The 19,912-nt window shown below is 40.2% G+C and overlaps 1 protein-coding gene across 2 annotated transcripts in view; it reads left to right on the plus strand.

Annotated features, from left to right (window-relative positions):
• The window catches only part of atxn2 (ataxin 2), a 26,820-nt gene extending 8,884 nt beyond the window's left edge, over positions 1 to 17,936 (plus strand). The window contains exons 5-26 of one of the 2 annotated variants that reach the window (XM_015028304.1): positions 526 to 676; positions 1,234 to 1,248; positions 3,596 to 3,720; positions 3,867 to 3,958; positions 4,692 to 4,880; positions 5,219 to 5,391; positions 6,704 to 6,952; positions 8,315 to 8,500; positions 8,617 to 8,796; positions 9,381 to 9,488; positions 9,591 to 9,661; positions 9,749 to 10,089; positions 10,536 to 10,599; positions 10,696 to 10,833; positions 11,673 to 11,690; positions 12,245 to 12,317; positions 13,377 to 13,570; positions 13,662 to 13,788; positions 15,182 to 15,373; positions 15,437 to 15,648; positions 16,326 to 16,500; positions 17,822 to 17,936. In XM_015028304.1, the coding sequence (XP_014883790.1) occupies positions 526 to 676; positions 1,234 to 1,248; positions 3,596 to 3,720; positions 3,867 to 3,958; positions 4,692 to 4,880; positions 5,219 to 5,391; positions 6,704 to 6,952; positions 8,315 to 8,500; positions 8,617 to 8,796; positions 9,381 to 9,488; positions 9,591 to 9,661; positions 9,749 to 10,089; positions 10,536 to 10,599; positions 10,696 to 10,833; positions 11,673 to 11,690; positions 12,245 to 12,317; positions 13,377 to 13,570; positions 13,662 to 13,788; positions 15,182 to 15,373; positions 15,437 to 15,648; positions 16,326 to 16,500; positions 17,822 to 17,850 (3,102 nt within the window). In that variant the 3' untranslated portion in view covers positions 17,851 to 17,936. The remainder of the gene's footprint in view (positions 1 to 525; positions 677 to 1,233; positions 1,249 to 3,595; positions 3,721 to 3,866; positions 3,959 to 4,691; positions 4,881 to 5,218; positions 5,392 to 6,703; positions 6,953 to 8,314; positions 8,501 to 8,616; positions 8,797 to 9,380; positions 9,489 to 9,590; positions 9,662 to 9,748; positions 10,090 to 10,535; positions 10,600 to 10,695; positions 10,834 to 11,672; positions 11,691 to 12,244; positions 12,318 to 13,376; positions 13,571 to 13,661; positions 13,789 to 15,181; positions 15,374 to 15,436; positions 15,649 to 16,325; positions 16,501 to 17,821) is intronic. The other variant, XM_015028305.1, reaches the window with a different exon arrangement.
• The last annotated feature ends 1,976 nt before the right edge of the window (positions 17,937 to 19,912 follow it).

Below are 19,912 nucleotides of genomic sequence, written 5' to 3' on the forward strand. Positions count from 1 at the left end.
CAATGCTATAGAAAATAGCTGTGTGCGAGGATTAAGTGGAAAATTGAGTGGAAGGACAAAATGTCTTAGAAATATTGTGCACAATTAACAGCAGGTAAGGGGTTGCAAAGTGAAAGGAGTTTTGGGGAGATTCAGAAGAGCCACTGCACATGGACGTATCAGGACATTTTTCTGCATCTGTGGCATTCAGTTGTATCCAGAGGAGATGACTGTTGTGATTAAAGCACCCAGAGCTTAATGCAGTATTGTGCAGTGCGTGGGTAAACTTTTTAGTCTTGAGACTTTATTTTATTCAAGTTGTGTAATATTCTTAATTTCTGAAAATGTCTTTTTATTAGCTGTAAGTGAGAATAGTTGATTAAAAGACATGAATCAGCAGCTTGAATGCTGAATTGAATTACTGAAATCAATACCTTTCTGTATTATTCTAATATAAAGAAATGCACCTCTTTTTTTGCCTTTTCGGTTGGTGCTATTGCCTTTAACTTTATTTATGATTCGTATTAACCTGCCTGTCTCCTGCAGTGTGACCTGGTGTTGGACGCAGCCCACAGAAAGAGCCCAGAGCCGAGTTTAGGCCCCAGGAAAGAAGATATAGTAGAAAGCATCATTTTTAAGGCTTCCGATGTCGTAGTGGTGACGTTCAAAGATGTGGACCCGAATTTCGCCAGAAAAGGTACCAAAGGCTTTTGTGCTGATTGAATTCACATTCATTATTAATCAAGCAGCAGACGATCTGGAGAGCTAATGATATTGTATTTGCCAAGTGCTCAAAAAAACATAAAACATGTAACTGGGCGTCATTGCACATGTGCAGTGGGTTGATTGTTTTCAGTCTTCACGGCCCTGAAGTGACTTTGTCATGAGTTACATCTTGTGTTTCTGGCCGGCTGTGGCAAACCGATTTGATCTATTGATTTTTCTGAAGGTGGCTGAAGTGCAGGAAGGACACTTCAGGTTGAACGAGTCTGCTTCTTGATGTTTAACAATAAATTCATTTGATGTTTTTAATAAAAAGCCAATGAACATTATGTTTTAGGGTAAATACTGTTGTCAGTTACAAACGGATAACAAAAGGAGAAGGAAAAGAACATTTTGATTTAAAGTTTTGACCCATTTGATGAAGATCTTGTATGTTGGTCAGGAAACTGTTAGTATTTTCGTTCTTCATTCTGTCTGTCCGTCCATCCTCTGACTCTCTCATTTGTGTGTCTCTTCTTTCCAATGGTCTAGTCTCTTCTGACACAGGTAATAAAGAACTTTAATTTTCTCAGATTTTTTTTTTTTTTAATTTTTACATGAATATACACACTTGGATCAGAATATGGGAGCATAGTTCTGCACAGTTTGGGTTCATGCTACTACTAGTTTCTGCTGATCAAGAATCCGATGCATGTCATTGGCCACATGTTTGCGTTTGGGTTTACTGGTGAGAGGGAGAATGTGTGCAGGGTGCTGTAAATAGTGAAAATATTTAATGTAAATAAATCATTTTGCTTTTGAATTTAGTGGCATGCATGTTGTGGATGTTATTTTCATCTACCGCACGATTGTTAAAGTTGTCACTCTTCTGCAGCACTTTATTTTAAGCTGACCAGTGTAGAGCTCAGGTTGAAAACACACAGTATGATTGGATTGAAAGCAGCAGATTCAATGTTCAGCTCTTTATTTTGTTTCTGATTATTTTTTATTTGAAGAAATGCAGCCTTGCCTGAATGTGTGATTTGTCTTCAACCTGAAGGTCATATAATTAACTCCACTCTAAATTATCTGCATGTTCCTCGACACTTCTCACATTCTCTATTTGCAAATTATGATCATTACTTTAAAAAAACGTATTCACACCTCGTGACTGTTTTCACATTTTCACAGTGAATTTTATTGAGATTTTATGTCATAGGCCAACAAAAGTAACGCACTGCTGGAAAGTAAAAAGAAAATGATTTTCACAATGTTTTACAATCAGAAATCTCTGGAAAGTGGCATTTATTAAGATTTAATCCATGGATATTTTACTCCATCCTTATTCCCATCAACTCTGACCAGCTTTGCTGTTGCTGCTGAAGAAAAGTATCCCCACAGCATGATGCTTTCACTACCATTTTTCACTATAACGTATGTTCCGGGTGACATGCTGTGCTGCCATCACCCCGAAGCGCTTTCTTCATCCTGTTTGAGGTGTCTCTGATGTGGCTTGAGCTAGCTTTTAAATTCATTCCTCATTTTCATTCCTCTTCACAATGATTCGCCACTTTACTTTGGTCTGTCGGATAAACGCCCAATAAAATAAATTTAAGTTTGTGGCTTTAACATGAAAAAACGTAAAAGTTCAAGGGGCATTAATACTTTTACAAGGTATTGTATATTTGATGCACAATAAAATTATATGAGCAATGCATACTGTAGTATAGTCCAAGCTTGTTAGCTTGTACAGTATTTGCCTCTAATTTTGCATTTATCAGAAGTTTTTGGATTGTTTTTAAATAATGAGTTGAGTTGGGAGATCAAAGCTTAATTTATGGGAGTTCATGTGATCAATATGCTTTTGTCTCTGATTGGAGAATAATAATATAGGGCCAGACTTGGGTTAACATAAGACTAGTTTTTGTTTCAAACATATTTTGTCTTTGAGGATGCTTGTCTTGAATGTTACTGGGCTGTAATAATAAAGTCAAGCAGTGCTGATGTGCTGAGTTAATTGAATTTTCATTTATGTATTTAATAAGCTAATGTTTTGCTACAATAATGGCCTACACGGCGAGATAAGACGCACTGTTGGGTTGGCTGTGCTGCATTTTTGCAGAGTCAACTCAAGACTTTGCTCAGCTTCTTTTAAAAGGATATGTGTGATTATGAATAAATTAGAATATCATTGACATGTATTTAGTTTCAGTATTTCAGTTCAAAAAGTTAAAGCGGTATTTTATGTAGATTCGTTACACACAGAGATCTATCTCATGTTTTAAATGTAGAATATAACTAGTAATTGTTTTTAATAAGGAAATCTGCATGTACTGCACTGTATGTGAACTCAACAGTTGGTCGAGGCTCCTTTTGCATGAGTGAATGCATCAGTGTTGCATGTCATGGAGGCCATCGGCATGTGGTTTGTGAAGCTCAGCTAGCTTTTAGGTTCTCATCTCTCTTTGACAAACACAGTTATTCCCTGTCAGTTTCACTTTTTGAATTTAATTACTGTAATAAACATTTTGACGATATTCACATTTTTTTGGCTAATTTATTTTGACCTCTATGCCCCCGTTTGTGTTGTTGCTGTGAGGGATTATGACTGAGGCGCTGAAGGCATGAGCTCTTTCCTGCTTATACAACATGAATGCAGCCATGTGACTGCACACTATCATGAACTTTGCACTCTGTAGGGCTGCTGAGAAGAGTAAGGAAGACTAGATAAACCACTCATGTTATTTACCAGAGCTATCGATTTTCTGTAGTAGACTAATTTAGTGGGTCAACATTATGACCTAATCGCACTGAGATGAACTGCAAATCCAACTTGTATTTCAGAGCCATTTTTGTGTGTGTGTGTGTGTGTGATATTCCACATGCGTTATTGTATGATCTTTTTGTGATGTAGACAACTTCACAGATGCAGCAGTGAGCGGTCGAATTAATGGTGAGCATAAGGAGAAAGATCTGGAGCCGTGGGACGGAGGAGACACTCACAACTCTGACAGCCTCGAGTCCCTGGACACAGATGTGGTGAGATCAATCACGCAAACGCATCAGACATGTTGATGTCAGCTTGTCATAAATGGGGTAGCGTTCACACAGGAGTGTACACGATTGTCCTTTGTTAAAAAGCTCAGATGACAAATTTGCCTCGCTTTCCGACTTTGTCTTTGCAGTCAAACGGATGGGACCCAAACGACATGTTCAAGTACAACGAGGAGAAGTATGGAGTGCTGTCTACGTATGACAGCAGCCTGTCCACATATACGTAAGCAGCATTCTGTTTTTCTTTTTTACCGTCTGTTATTTATATTAAAACATCTTAGCATTTGCAATGTTTATATAAAATTGACTTTTTTGAGCTTTATATCATGTTAAAATGTAATTTCCTTATCAAAAACATTCATGAAGTATTGCTTTAGTCATTTTGGCAGCCATTTTGTGGTGGTTAAACGCTTGCGCTCACAAAGCGCTGCCTATTTCTACAAAGCTTGAGCTGAGCCTCTGCCTCACAAAGCACTCCTTCCTCCACTCAGCTCCTCCACTCAGCTCCTCCAGACTGGCGGCAGCAGCAATTGGCAAACACTTTGTGGAACTGCGTGTTTGCTAAGTTTGTCATACAAACTACTTCTCAGTTGTAAAACGGCATCATGGATGAACATTGTTGTGTTGATGTGCTATAGGCGGTGTTTCAGAAAGAATAAGAGCTTCTTAAAGAGACGGGCGTCAAATTGAGAAGCTAAATTTCTTTTATATTTTGTTTGATATGTACAGCATTTTCATAACAACTGAAAATGGCACTATGTGCCTGGACAATGCATAATACCGCTTGTTTAAACCAATCTTTGCGTAATAGATCTGCTGGTCATATGTTTATTTTTAAGCATCAACCCTAAAGAGACTCGTGCTCAGTTTATCATTTTTGTGATTAGACAAAAAACAAAAACTTAAAGCCTCGCCTTGTTCAATGAGTCTTTGTCCTTCTGGACGTCGTTCTGCAGGGTCCCCTTGGAGCGAGACGACTCGGAGGAGTTTCTGAAGAGGGAGGCTCGTGCCGCCCAGCTGGCAGAGGAGATAGAGGCCAGCTCCACATATAAAGCTCGGGTGGCCCTCGAAAACGACGAGCGCTCAGAAGAGGAGAAGTACACGGCTGTGGTGCGAGGGGAGAGGGAGGCTCCCACACTCAGCAGGTGAAATGAAGTTACACAAATCAAGGACTTAAAGCCTGGATACTTTTGCTGTCTTCTGTTAATTGCAGTTAGCAGCTATGAGTTTGCACAAAGCTCAGATGACCATTCTGTGTTGTTCACCGACTCCCACAAATATTCATCAATATATTTGATGTGTATTTTAATGATGGAGCTTCACAAAATTTTATGTTTGTTGCTGTTCCATAACTGATTACTGTATGAACTGCCTAGCTGCTGAAATGTGTCACACAAACAAACTTGACTTTTAGGAGACAGAAAATTCCAAGATTATTATAGTGTTGAACTGATCCTCATTTTGTGTTTGTGTATCTATTTAGAGAGAACAAGTACATTCCTCCGGGTCAGAGGAACAGGGAAGCGATGTCATGGGGTGCAGGACGCCAGAATTCACCTCGACTGGGTCAGACCTCAGCAGGAGCCTCGGCTTCTCGACCAGGACCTCATGACTACAGTCCCAACACCGGCCCGGACCAGAGGGTGGTGAATGGAGGTACGTTAACCAATCAGGGACAGATTACTCAGAGTTCGCAGAGTACTTTTAAGTCATCAAGCAACCTCGATCCAACTTAATTCTGACGTAGCAGTAGCAGGATTACAACTTTAAAATGAACCTATTACATCAGAAATGAGTTCAAATGAATAGTAAACATTATAATGTGGACCACCAGTACTCCACTTTTGGGAGTACAGCCAATCAGCAGCAAGTAAAATGAATTTCCGTCCTAGATTGGCTGCTTCGCAAACGCCAGCCAATAGCGTGTCAAGTAGCAATGTGTACTTTAAGTTCCCTAGCTGCAGTATATATATATATATATATATATATATATATATATATATATATATATATATATATTAGATATGCTCTTCAAAAAAGACAGGATAGCTGAGTTTTCAGCAAATAATTTGGAGTTGCATTCCACAGAGAAATCTACAAATACTCAAAAGCAAGTAGGCTGGTGTCCCATTTAAATCATATATATAGCAAAAAATATAAACGGTGTTTTTGCAAGTTTCCACTGAAGGAAACTTTCCAGGAACCAGGGTTGTTTTCTGGGGTGATTAGCCTTTTTCACAAAACATTTCCATCATAAACCCGCAGTAAGGAGCCACTTCTGAGCTCCGCCTGCACATTAATAATTCACAACGAATGTACTCCACTGTGATTAGCCCACATTGTCTTCTTGATGCTCCAACACATGATGGGATATTTGGGATCTTAGTTACTCTCATCTAAACGCAGTGTGGTATTCTGTATGATTAGCATGTAAAGATTAAATGCTTTACACTTTAATTATAAAAATTAACCTTTTATAACATTGAAAGTTGCTATGATGACGAACTCTTATGATGGTTTGCAGTTGTAAGTGTGATTACCTGATGAGTAGTTTTGCCCTCTTATGAGTCGAGGAAAAAATTAGAGGAAAAACTCAGTGCTTCTTAAAATGCTGTCAGGACTTTAAGCCAGTAACTGACTCCTCTTTTACCAGCACATGATGAAATGTCACATTGACCTGACCAGGATTTAATCTAGTTTTTTCAGATTAAATTTTTTGCATGTTTTTGTTCGTGTAGAAAGAGTGGAAATTTCCCCTCTCATCTTGTGAACTCAATGTCTGGAATATTTTATTTGTTCCCTCAGTTAAAAATTACTTTCTGCTTTTTATTATTTGCTCCTGTTTAAATCAAACTTCCTGTTTTGCTGCTATGTTTATTAACTTCCTCTCCTCCCTGTTTGCTGCTGCACATTTGTGTTTTCTCCTACTCTTTGTTATCCTTGATCATTTGTCCTTGCCTTTTTTTAGGTTCATCCCATTGGCCCTCACCCTGTCCGTCTCCCTCCTCTCGTCCCCCCTCTCGTTACCAGTCTGGCCCCTCCTACTTGCCTCCCCGGGCAACCACGCCCACCAGGCCACCCTCCAGGCCCCCCTCTCGGCCTTCCAGACCTCCCTCTCATTCATCTCACCCCTCCTATCCCTCCTCTTCATCCTCCTTTTCTCAACATGGCCCCACGTCACCAGCCTCCACTCTGCCCAAACGCATGTCCTCAGAAGGTATCCACATAGGTTGAGCCCACCTGGGCAAAGGCATGAGATGGAGAATGAGGGGCCGACCTTGGCGTTGAATTGGATTTGAATTGTAAAAGTTGTAAAACAACGTTTCCTAAAGCTTAAAAAAAAAAAAAAAAAAAAAAAAAAAAAAAAAAAAAAATCTTCCATGGATAAATTTGCCCATGTGTTTTGTGGAACAGAAACATCTGGAAATTGCTTCTTCTGATTTGGGGTCTGACCTTAAATGCCCATTTTAATGGCAAGAATTTGGTTGTGACTCCTTATCAGTGTGTGAGGCAATTTCACCTCGGCATGTGGGTGCATCAAGGTCTGTGTGTGTGTGCTGTTTTTTCCGCGTCTCTGTTGTTTTAACCACATAAAGAGAACATGTGAGTGAGGCACCAAGTTTTCACAGTAAACTGAGTACATCTGTTTCAAAGTTATAAGCTTAAATATGGCTCCTTAGTATCTGTCCAAAACCAAGCAAAGTCCTCTGTCATTTTAGCAGTCTGATCTCTCACTGTGGCGCGTTTCAAGTCCTCATCCCTCTAGTTTTTCTTCCTTCTGTGATTCAGTGTTGAGTTTGTGTCTGGTTCACTTGGCAAGACGAAACTCTTGAATTTGCTTGGCAACGCTGGAAAAAACACAAACAACTTATGATACTGAAAAACACTTGCTCTGAAAGAACGGTGCTGCTCTAAAGTATTCATACCCACTGAACTGGTTGTGTTACAATCACAAACTTAATTGTATTTTATTGATATGCATACATCACCCCCTTCCCCCCCTAAAAAAAAAAAAATCAGAAAAGTGTGGCGTACGTTTGTATTCAGCCTCATCTGAATCGATACTTTCTAGAAGCATCTGCTGCTACAAATACAGCTTCATATCGTTTCATACGCCTGAAACAATCGGAAAATGTTTCAGGGTCTGAATACATTTGCTAGGCACTGCATACTTTTATGCAATTGTTGTTCATCTTCTCCCTGAACATATGAAATATTGATCCTGAGGATGAACAGTTAAACAGCTAAGGAAATGATATTTTATTATATCGTGGTGCAGTTAACTGCACAGCTTTGTTCACATCTTCTTATCCATGGATTTGTTTGGTTTCCACTGAATTAAATAAAGCTCTTCTGTCTTCCTACCTCTGCTCCTTTCCACTGATTTATTTTCTCATCTCCCACTTCACTTATTTGGGCTTTGAAGGCTTGATGTGGTGTTTTTGTCACATGAAACTTTGTTCTTCACTAACACGCATGTCCTTGTTGTTTGATGTGATATTTACATCTGGGTTCACATTGACACAGATGAGTTTGTATTTACCGCGTGTTTGACGATTTATGGGACCTTCGTCCGCAGGTCCTCCGAGGATGTCTCCTAAATCCCAGCGAACGCCTCGTGCTCACAGAGTGCCGCCGTCACGGATCAGCTCGGTCTCCACCGCAGTGGACTTGGGTTCCCACAATCCACCTGGAGATGTTTCGGCAACGCCTCCAGCCAGGAGTAACTCCTCTGGAGGTACCTGGTCTTCAGTGGTCAGTGGAGGTAGAGTGTTTCTCTTTACTTGTAGAGATTTTTTGGATATCTTGATTCTAAGGCTGTTAAGTTTATCCTTATGCTTGGAGTAATTTTATATATATTTTTTTTTTTTCTGTCCTCAGTTCACAGGCCTCGATCCCCACGACAGAACAATGTGGGCCGCGCCTCCCCCGGCTCTTCCTCACTCTCCTCATCCCAGACAGGAACGGCTCCTATAGAAACTGTTATGACGCTGACGTCAGCTTCCTCTCCTACTGCTGCTAGCCCCGCCCCCAACATGGTCGCCTCTCCATCAGGGGACGGTGAGATTAAATGTCAAAGTTTGAAACATTTAATTCAAAGTTGAGAGCGTAATTACAGCTGGAAGCAACCAGCAACCTTGACGAACTTCTCAGTTGCTTGAAAATGAGTTCATATAGGGTTTATTGGCAGGGCCGGAGTTAGAAGGATTAGGGCCCCTGGGCTGGAGCCAGGTTTGGTGTGAGCGTAATTTTTAACTATTCAAATTACAGAACATTAGTAGATGGGTCTGAATTGGTTAGTTTAAAATGTATGTTGGACAAAAAAACATTTTGTTTTAAATTAATGCAAATCCAACAATATTAAAGCACCACAGCTGAAATGAGCCTATGAGTTTAAAATGAGGTGCAGTTTTTGTAAGACATGCATTTGGCAAAAAACCAAAATAAAGAGCCCCCTCCTAACTTTGGGTCACTGCTCCTGTAGGCCCGTTTTAAAATCTGGCTCAGGCTGTTGGAGTAAAGGGGGTTGATAACAGATGCACACCACACTTTTCAGATTATTATTTTTTAGTGTGTGAAAAATTCGACAAGTATCATTATTTGGACAAACTTTCTCTCCTGTTTTTTTATTTTTATCTTTATAGGTAAAGATTGTCATGTCCAGGAGACGAGACAGTCATCTCCCTCAGCAAATAATGAGAACATTAAGTCTTTGGATAACTCCCCTAGCATCTCAAGACCAGTCTGTAAAGGTACTTCATTGTTATTAGGCATGTGTTTCATAGATGGTTTTATATATTGAAAGAAATTTATTTTCTGATTTATTGACATAACCTGACTCCATTTCTCTCCAGGACCTCCTTCTATGGCCCCCGACCACAGAAAACAAATAGATAATTTAAAGAAATTTAGTGTAGATTTTAGAGTAAGTATCCTTGTTAAACTCAACAGAAACCTGGTTTAAAGTCGCTTAACCAGATTGCATAATGAAAACCTGTTGCACCTGTTTCAGTTGCAGTCCAGTTCCAGTCCAGACCCCGCCTTTGACCAGATGACCAAGCCAGTCAGAGACTCATCAGACAAGCCTAAAGATCTTTCCCTTGACAAGGCCGCCGCAGCGGGCCGAGACGGCGCCGAGGACGGCGCTGCAGGGCTGGCTGCTGGCGGCTCCGGAGCTACACCTGCGTCGTCGGCCAGTAAACCCGGCAGCCCTGCAGCGCCGTCTCCATCTTCCTTAGAGCAGAAGAGAGGAGGGCAGGATGTGACATCACAAGGAGTTCAGACGACTGCCATATCCACGCTGAGTGGACCCAAACATGAAGAGAAGGAGGAGAAGAAGGAGGCGGTACAAGAGTGAGTGGACCGGATCGATTAATCGAATTAGTTGTGATGAAGCGATTATTGAAACAATCGTCAAGTAATCGATTAATTGTTACAGACTCAAAAAAGGGCATTCAAATCAGAAATGTACAAAAATACTAACATTTTGCACTTAAGATGAAAAACCTTCTAGGTCTGTAAATATCTTTTACACAGGACTCCTGAAGTGGTGTCGTTTTAGCTTCACCTCGTTCAAATTCTTTTTAAAAGCACCTTTTGCTATCCAAATATTGATCAGTTTAATTCATAGTTTCATTTTTTATCATTTCTAACCACTCTGACCACCCTACTGCTGTCAATCAAAGTGGAAACTGGTCAGCAGACAAGATGTCTCCATTAAGTTTGATGTATTTCTGCTATGCAGAAGAAAACAAACATTTTTGACCTGATTGATCCTTCAACTTTTTGTTTTTCTGCAGTCAAGTAAGAAAATCCACCCTGAACCCAAATGCTAACGAATTCAAACCCAGGTTTAATACACAGGTCAGTATGTCTGGATGTAGCAAAGTCACCCAGTGAGTCCAGAAAAAAGCATCACAAACTGATTTCATTCTTCTGTTTTTCCATCTTTTTCTTCAGCCTAAGCCAGCCAACACCCCGACGCCTCCTCGGCCTCAGGGTCAGCCCAGCCCCTCCATCATGGTTCAGCAGCCGCCGACCGTCTACAGCTGCTTCCCTCAGATGTATCCGCTGACGCCAGTCAGCCCCGGCGTTCAGGTGAGATGCACACCTGCATGCTAGAACTGTTGGATCTGCTTTCGTTAACTATAAATAAAAGCTACCTTAAGAGTTATCAATAGGCGCAGGTCATTTTGCTCTTTAGCCATACCTACTCTGACAACCAACAACTCAGTTATTTCCTTTGTTTTACTCACATCCTGCTGTAATAAAATGAGATTATATGACTTCAGTAAATGATACCTACCAGCAGAGGATAATTTTTCAAAATCTGTCATGTTTTATCGGAACTGATTCAAATGGAGATCAGAACCACAGTAAATGATAATGCAGTGTGGTGCAAAAAATTTAAATTGATTTTGTGGAAAAGAATTTAATCATATGTGAGATTTTAGCATTTTTAATTGTAGCTTGTCTTGAATCTTAATTTCAATGGAAAATGTGTTAGTTTACCACCGTTTTAGTTGATTGTTCTGAAGCTGGGAGGAGTAAAGTGGGAGTATGTAAGTACAAGCTGACCAGAGGGGCAAATTGTAGAAATAAATCACAGATTAATAAGAGGATTTACAGATTTAACAAAAAAAAACAACTCCCCTTTGAAGTTTGTGCTCCTGTGAATCATCGCTGACACACAGATAAGTTTTGATGTTAACTTCAGGTACAAAAAAGGTCAGAAACGTGTAAAAACAAAAAAATGTTGCAATTTTGTAATTTATTTGTACAAGTAGAGTAACATGAGTGTTGGTGTCATCTATCCTGTGTTGCTTTAAGAAAAACTTGGTGATCCAACATCAGACAAGTGCAAACAATAACGACTAAAGAGTGGTTCTTTTTCCCTTCTCTCCCCCTCCTCTTCCTCCTCTCTCTCGCTCCATTAGAAAAGCATAATATGGAAGGTTTGTGAATTTTTCTAAGATTTCTACTTTTTTTTTTTCCAACACTTGTTTTTGTTCATTTTATTTAAGCCCAATCTGTACTTGGATAATTTTGCTTGCTTGTTGAATTAATGCCATCAGATGTTGGTTTGCCAACTTCTTATTGCAATTCCTTTGAGCCGCCATCACAGATGGACCTTTAACATCATCCTGTTTCTGTTGGTTTATTCTCTTAACAACAAACCCAAAACAAGAAGGTTCTCGAGCTTCTTTTTTTGCGGCACTGCACCTTACGACAGGAATGCATGTTGTATATTGTTTAGAAATAATAGCGAATAGGCTAGCATAACTGTGACACAGTTTTATAATAGAAAATGCATGTGACCCAAGGTAAGAGAGATGCATTTTTAAATGTTGAGGGGATATTTCCAAGCAGGAAAACAGGTTTTTACAAAACCTTTACATTTTAATTAAAAAATATATATATTTATTCAGATTAACTTTCTATTTTACATTTGCTTGAAAACATTAAGTGTAAACTTTTTTTTCTTCTCCAATCGCCTCCCTCCTTCCAGTCTCCAGCTGTGTATCAGGTCCAAATGCCTCACATGGCAGTGAGCCAGTCGAAACCTTACAGACCAGGTAAAGGTGAGAATAATCCCTGCTTTCTTTGCTGTTCCCTTTATTTTTTTTAACCTCTTCCTGCTCTTACAAATTTGTTGTATAATGCAAGTATCAGTCTTTGTTCCATTAATTTGTGTCTCCAGCCAGCATTATCTAAACATTGTGAAATGAGCATTTTCCACTTTTTAAATAACAGATTTTATTCCTAATGCATGGAAACAGTTGAGCAACTTCTGACATTTTTATTTCAGTTATTAGTATATTTTTTTGTTTATGCCGGACCTTAGTTAACCTTAATTAATTGAGGTTATAGTTTCTTGGGTATTTCTAAAATGTTTCCTCATCATTTTTAAAGCATTAACAGTAACATCCTGCAATAGGAAATTAGGATGTCTTCACACCTGATAGTCCGATGGACTTGGGGATCAGAATTTCAACATTTGTTACATTTTCATCTGGTGCGGTTTGCTTTCACACTGCAGTGCCAAACTAATTGAAAAATCTGTTCAATTCCTTCACCTGTGGTGGCGCTGCACCAAAACTAATGACGGAAACGACACAAAAAGAAGACGAGTGCAACTTCCTTCTTCACAAAATGTAAACTAAAATGGAGTGGTGTCAGATTTTAGTTGTTGTAGGATTTCTCTTTTGTCTTTGTCAAAAGACCACAAGCCATTTCTCCCTCTAGCCTTAGACTTGCATGTTTGTTTTGGCTGTATTTACCCAGAATGCCCTGCTCCGAAGTCCACTTCCTGCCTTTGTAGTGGACTTCAGTCTGCTTGGCATACACATATTCATTCGAACCGCACCAGAGTTCACTTCAACCGAACTGAGATTGAAGGCTTTTAGGCTGACCAGAATTCACTGCTTTGGTCCGTGTGTCAGTTTGATTGCATGAATGAAATAGAGTTTTATTAAAACGAACTAAACAAGACTGGTCCCCACATGCTGATGACACTGTGACTCTACTAAGCTATGATCAATAAAAACATTTATTTATTTATTTATTTTTTTGTTTAACTTGACTTGGTTTATAGGTCAATAATCTTTCTCTCCATATAATCTAACTCCATGAATCGTTAGTACCCAACATGCCCCAGCAGAGGTCTGACCAGCACCACCCGCCCGGCACGCCCACCATGATGCACCCAGCGACCGCAGCGGGACCGCCGATCGTAGCACCGAACCCCGTGTACTCGGCGCAGTACTTCACCTGCAGCCCGCAGCAGTTCACCAGCCAGCCGCTCGTTCAGCAGATGACGCACTACCAGTCACAGGTGCAGACTCGCACACTGAGCAGCAGCTTTTAGAGGAGGGGCTTTTCAGGGTGTCGGCCGCCATTCATCACCGCTAACACTCACCCTCCAGGCACAGCACGTGTTCAGTCCAGTCATGCAGAGCAGCGCCAGGATGATGGGCCCTCCTACGCACGGCCAGCCCAGCCTCGTCTCTTCTTCTACTACGCAGTACCCGGAGCAGACACACACCATGTATGGTGAGTAGCATCTGTCAGTCTTGATATGAGCTCACTGGTAAGTAGGCACAGGTAGGAACAAAATGATTACCTTAGGTAGAAATGTCACAGTGTTATGATTACAACTCTAAAATATGTAGTTTTGCATTTTCGTTATCATGCTTTGATGTATATGCACTGGTGATACTTTTGGGATGATCTTCAACCTTCGACATGACCTAAATTATGGGTGTCTTCAGTCAGAAGCTTCCTCAAATTCAGTATAACACAGACTGCTACAGGAAATCTTTCCTGCCAACAGCCATTATTATCTACAATAACTCCTTGAAGAATTTGAATCGACATGAGTTTCTGCCAGGCTGCTCTAATCGAACAATTAGGATTAACCTGAATTTAACCTTAACCTCTCCATAATCTCTGTAGTCTGTCAACTTTAATTGTTCTTGGAAGTTGTTTTTGGATGATGCTGAAATTTAATTCCTCTAGCATTCAGGTTTATTCTTGCATAGCACAAACAAGCTAAAGCTGTACTAATAGGACAACAGAGTTTAATCAGGTTGTTCTCTGCGACGACAGTCCTCTTTTTATTGACCTAATATATTACGTTGGGAGTTTTTATTGGGTTTTAGATTCTGAGTCAGTGTTGACACAAAGAAGACTAAATGTATATAAATTGTTTGCATGCAGAAAAACGACAGGAATCACAAGTACGAACAAGTTTATATGAAAAGCATGTTCAGCTGAAGAACTCCTCACAGATGCAGGTGGAGACACTCTGTATTTCCATCTTTCACTTGAAATTAATCAAATACACAATCCAAATCCAAAACACTCAGGCGGACAAATTGTGACTAGCCTCATGCTGATATTTGTTTCTCTAATTCTAGATACTAACGGCAACATTTTAATTTCATTACGGCATAAACTTCACCTCAAATTTAGTAAATAGTGACGCGTCGTCTCCTCTGGCTCCTTGTGGACTTGCTTGAATTTGCAGAGCTAGTAGGTTTTGAAGAAGTAGAGATGCTGCAGCTGCATGTCAATGTTGGAATTTGACCTGCACTTTATCTCTGACCAGACATTAAAAACTGTTATTCTGCAAGACTGGTATGACGGAAAACTTCAGTGGTTTTGAAACCGTGACTTGTCTTAATACCATTCCTGGTGTTTGGCCGGTCATTGCTTTCAAATTGTTTTATAATTTGTCTTAAACTTCTGCATACGTTTTAATTTGTTTTACTTTTGCGCAACCAGGTCGTTGTGTGTTGCAGATTTCTGCCCATGTCCCTCTTGGAACTGAAATCTTAGATCTCAATGGGGTTTTATCTGGTTAAATATAGGAAATAAAACAATTCATGTTTTGTTGCACTGAGAGGCAGCAGGAAGTGTTGATTCTGGTCTCTTGCTGCCTCAGTGTCTCCAGGGCCGATGCCTCAGCAGTACCCTCACCCCAGTGCCACCCTGCACCCTCACCCGCAGCACCCGCAGCCCTCTGCCACCCCTACAGGCCAAGCCCAGCAGGGCGGCCCTCCACAGCACGGGGGCCCGCCGAGCCACCCTGCAGCCAGCCCGGTCCAGCATCCTCAGCACCAGCAGGCGGCAGCAGGTGATGATCTCTCCTAATGAGCAGCTGAGTCGGTTTACACTGTGTTCACACCGCTGATGTGTTTCGCAGCAGCGGCAGCAGCGCAGGCCCTGCATCTGTCCAACGCGCCGCCCCAGCAGCAGATCTACTCGGCCTTGGCCCCGACGCCCCCCTCCATGACGCCCAACCCTCAGTCCCCCCAGGCGTCGTTCCCCTCCGCCCAGCAGACCGTCTACATCCACCCTCAGCAGGTGCAGCATGGCTACAACCCCAACCACATGGCCCACATGCAGCAGGTGGGTCGCCGGGTCAGAACCGGGAGCTTTTCAAGCTTCTGGTGGATTTGGTGCTGATTCTGCAGGAAACCTTATTGGATGATGTTTTTTATGTTTCTCTGACAAACTAACAAGTGTTCCTCCCTCATGCATCAGCTGGTTGCCTCCTTTAGCTGTCACTTCACTTTTCCTGTCGTTTTTCCTCTTCTCCTTTTCTGTCTCCCATCTTTCTTCCTTTTCTGTCTCTCTTTTTCTCTTTCTTTTGCTATTTTTTATTTCTCTTTCTCACTCTTTCTCACCATTTTTCTCTTTGTCCTTTTCTTTCTTTTGCTCTTGCTCTCTTTCTCTTCCTCACTCTTTACTTCTCCTCTTCTTGCTCTCTCTTTTTCTGTTTATTTATTTTACGCTCTCTCTTTCAGCTGAGTGTTTGTTCCCTTGAGGCTTTGAGCTGGCTGTAATAAAAACCCAATTGACATTGTGCAGCATAACTTCACTCCAGCCAGGTTTATAAATGGTGGCTTCATTCTGCTCTCTGTTAGCTGTAATTAAATTGTTTTTCGTCGACCGATCATATATTTCCTATTGATTGTGGTCACCTCTCTGCTTCCAGAAGGCAGCAGCTCCAATCGCTGCCGTCCTGAAGCTTCAGCTGTCGCTCCCCTCATTGTCCTCTCTCTCCCTCTCGCTCTTCACCTCAGGCCCATATGCAGTCCGGCATTGTGCCATCTCACCATCCGGCCTCCACCCACCCTCCAATGATGCTGATGGCCACACAGGGTCCAGGGGGTCCCCAGCCACCGATGCCCCAGACGGCTCTGAACCCCATCCCGGTGTCCTCTACTACACATTTCTCCTACTTGGCACATGCTCAAGGTAAACTCATCAACCTGCTAACAGGGTTGATGTTTCCTTTATAATGTCAGCAGCATCTGCCTTCAGATGTCAGATGTTTTTATCGTCATTTTTTTTGGCATCTTCTCAAAACGAAGGCCTGGGTGGTTGTGATAAAGCTGCCAAGGTGACGAATGAAACCTGTTTTTTAAATTCTTGAAGTTTCTCCAGACTCCTCCTTCAGATTTGTTTCAGAAACATTTCTTGGCCTCCTTAGAGAGTTCAGATAATACGAGACGCTCTAGTGGAAAGAGAGACGGGCCAGTAAAGCAACCTGATCTGCTTTAATGAATTTCCACAGCCGTTATAAATCATGTGGTGCAGCTTTGTGTTGCATAGTAAAATCCTACAATTGCTTTTTAGCTTCTGTGGCTTGAAGTGTTCAGATTTATTAGAATTCTGGATGATAGACCAATAGGTAAGCTTGATTGTGAAGGGAAACAAACATGTTCTTTACATTTTTTTCTTTTTACTGTGATACTTAAAATAGATTAGAAATATCTATTTCAATAAATGCTTTTTTATACTTCAAAACTTAAGAATAAAAGTGAGGAGTAATTAATTAGTACTTAGTTAGTTTTTGCTTTATTTTCAGCCATGCAAAGTAGATAAAAAATATATACATCCCACTAATACAGAAATATATGCAGTAATGTACATATAGTAAGAACAAGACATTGTCTGTCATTAAAGTCATGTTTTACATAATAATGCTATTTAGTCAAGAATGTACTTGTCTTGAAAATGTGAAATGTTTCATTTCTTATGTTTGTACACCCCAATTTTTTTTCAATACTTCAAACTTGAGACTAAAATTGTTGATTGTAAAAAACAAAGTTATTTTTTTTTCTCTAACATTTTCTTTTTTACATATTTACCATCTTAAGTAGCTCCTATGGGACAGGACATTTTTTTTTCATACGTTTACTCACTCAATCGTCAAAGTGATTGATTACTCGATTACTAACAATTATTTACAACAAACCTACAACAAATCTCAAAAGGCCTCACTGAACACTGTTGCTCCATGGTTTTCATGTGTTGGAAAGGCCTAGTCAAAGTTCAGACCATATGGGTTGTTCAAGATGATCAGATTCTTTCATCCAGCTTGACTGTATGCTCTACTTATGTTGGTTCATCACTAACTGTAAACATTCCCATGGGTGTAAATACTTTTTCCAGTCTCCATTATGAGACGGGCGTGGTTCTGAAAGGTGGAGGATTGTTCTACCAGGCCGAATCGGGTCATCGTTTCTGTCCATGTCTCCATCCCTGACTCCATCTTTGTGTGTCGTCCCTGCAGTGCAGCCTCATCATCAGCAGCAGCTGTAGATAGAGGGCGCCGGCGAGCCGAGGGACCGCTCTGCTTCACGCTTCTCAACCAGAACCTCCATAACAAGGCAGAACGAGAGACCTCCCTCCCTCCCTCCCTCTTTTTCTCCCTCTCTCCTCTTCCTCCACCCGACATGCTTCACATCAGCGTTTCTCTCCCCCCTCCCCCCCTCCTCCCCTCCCAGTCAGACTAGGCAATAAGTGAATGTTAACAGGTTGATGCAGTGTTTTAACGAGAGGTTTAACGGACAAGACGTCTCCTGTTCGGACCCTGATCCTGCGTAGTATGAGGGGTCGGCTGAAGGAGTTGGAGAGCGTTGCTAGAAACTGGAACTGGTATTCTGTCTGCACCTTGTTATGGAAAAGAAATCTTCCAACCTCTAGACAGTATTAATATTACTGTTTATTGCTGCTAAGTGCTGCGTTTGTTTCCAGACTACAAGACAAGTTTCTAACCAAACTAAAAATCGGAAAAATGGCCAGAAACGTCCAGTGAGGGGAATTAAAAAATAATAATAATAAAGCAGCCAAGAGGACAGGAGAAATGTTATTTATAAAACAATAACGGCTGAGGTGATCAGATCCCACTTCTCACCTGACCCTTATGTAACTTTTAAGTTAAAACTTTTACTTTGTAGATAATATAAATAATTTAAAAAATGAGCAAAAAAACTTAAAAACAATAAAAAAGTTTTAAAAACTGGACGGCGTGTCTCTGTGGTTTACTCTTTATTTGGATGGTTGTCTTGTTTTTATGTTTCTGAACAAAGTTTATAAAGGAAAAGAAAAATAAACCTCAGTTTAAAGGTGCATCTCAAAGTAATTACAATTTTAACATATATTATTCATCACATATAGAATAATATATTTTAATCCTACATTTCTAAAACTAATCTAATAAGTATTGGTATTTCATTTGCAGAAACTGGAATTGAGTTTCTTCTCTTTGTCTTTTAAATAATCACAAAAGGATGGATAAAAACATTATTCAAAATGATCTACAAGCAAAACAGGAACTTTTGTCAAAGCTGAAGTGGCTGAAATGTGTCATGCTCTCGTTTACGTTCATAATAGGATGCCAGGTAAAAGAGCTGTTGAGTGTAATGCTACAAGGGAAGCAAAACCAACTGCAATACAGGAGAAAAACGCTGAAAAAGGGAAGTGTTGATAAATGTGTTGCAGAACCTAAACCATAAATTTAATTGAAACTGAAGAGTTTTGAAAACTTATATTCTAGCTATCTTTCCTCTGGTTTATATTTTTGGATTCTTTATAATCTGCCAGAAACCCCAGTTAACTTACTTCAGATATAAAAATAATATATTTTTTTCAGGCTAATAATGAATTAAAATAAGATTTTTGGGAGATTATTCATGTACTAAAAAAAACCAAGAGTATTTTATTACTTTGCATAGTCATAGGAAAACACGAAGTATTGCAAAAGGCACAATGTCCACTTTATAAAGCAATATTAGAATATTATTACAATATAATACAAATTTTGTGACTTAAAATAAAATTCACGATTTGCTGAAACATTTAAAATCTATAAAATTATTTTTAAAAACTGCTTCGATCTTTTTTGAGGTAAAACAACAGAGACATATCTGATCAACATGTTGCCGCGAATCTATTGACGCCTTAGTTCCGGTCTGAGGACAATCAGCGAGGTGGAGGGAGGAGCACACCTGCATCAGCCGACTGCTGACGTAGCAGTAAGGCTGGCACCTGATTGGCTCCTGGCTCACCTCCCCTTTCTCTGTCTAGAGGTGCCTTCATGCGCAGCTTGGAAATTCAAATACAGGAGGAGGAAAGGAGAAGCTCCCATGAGAGTGTTTGTAAATATCTGATTGTGTTAATATGTCACTAAATAGAGATTATTATATTTTTGTGAGAATAATTTGGATTTAAAATGCTCTTTTGGTTCAGTTGCTGATGTTTGGCATTTGAAAATTGAAAAGTTAACCTAAAATAACATTTAAATGTAATATACTGAAACATCCTATTGAAATGGACAAATCTACAAAAAGATTTTAATCACAAAATTAATATACTTAATTAT

Source organism: Poecilia latipinna, unplaced genomic scaffold (genome assembly GCF_001443285.1).
Source record: "Poecilia latipinna isolate Pla-1442-1.1 unplaced genomic scaffold, P_latipinna-1.0 Scaffold119, whole genome shotgun sequence".
NCBI lineage: Eukaryota > Metazoa > Chordata > Actinopteri > Cyprinodontiformes > Poeciliidae > Poecilia > Poecilia latipinna.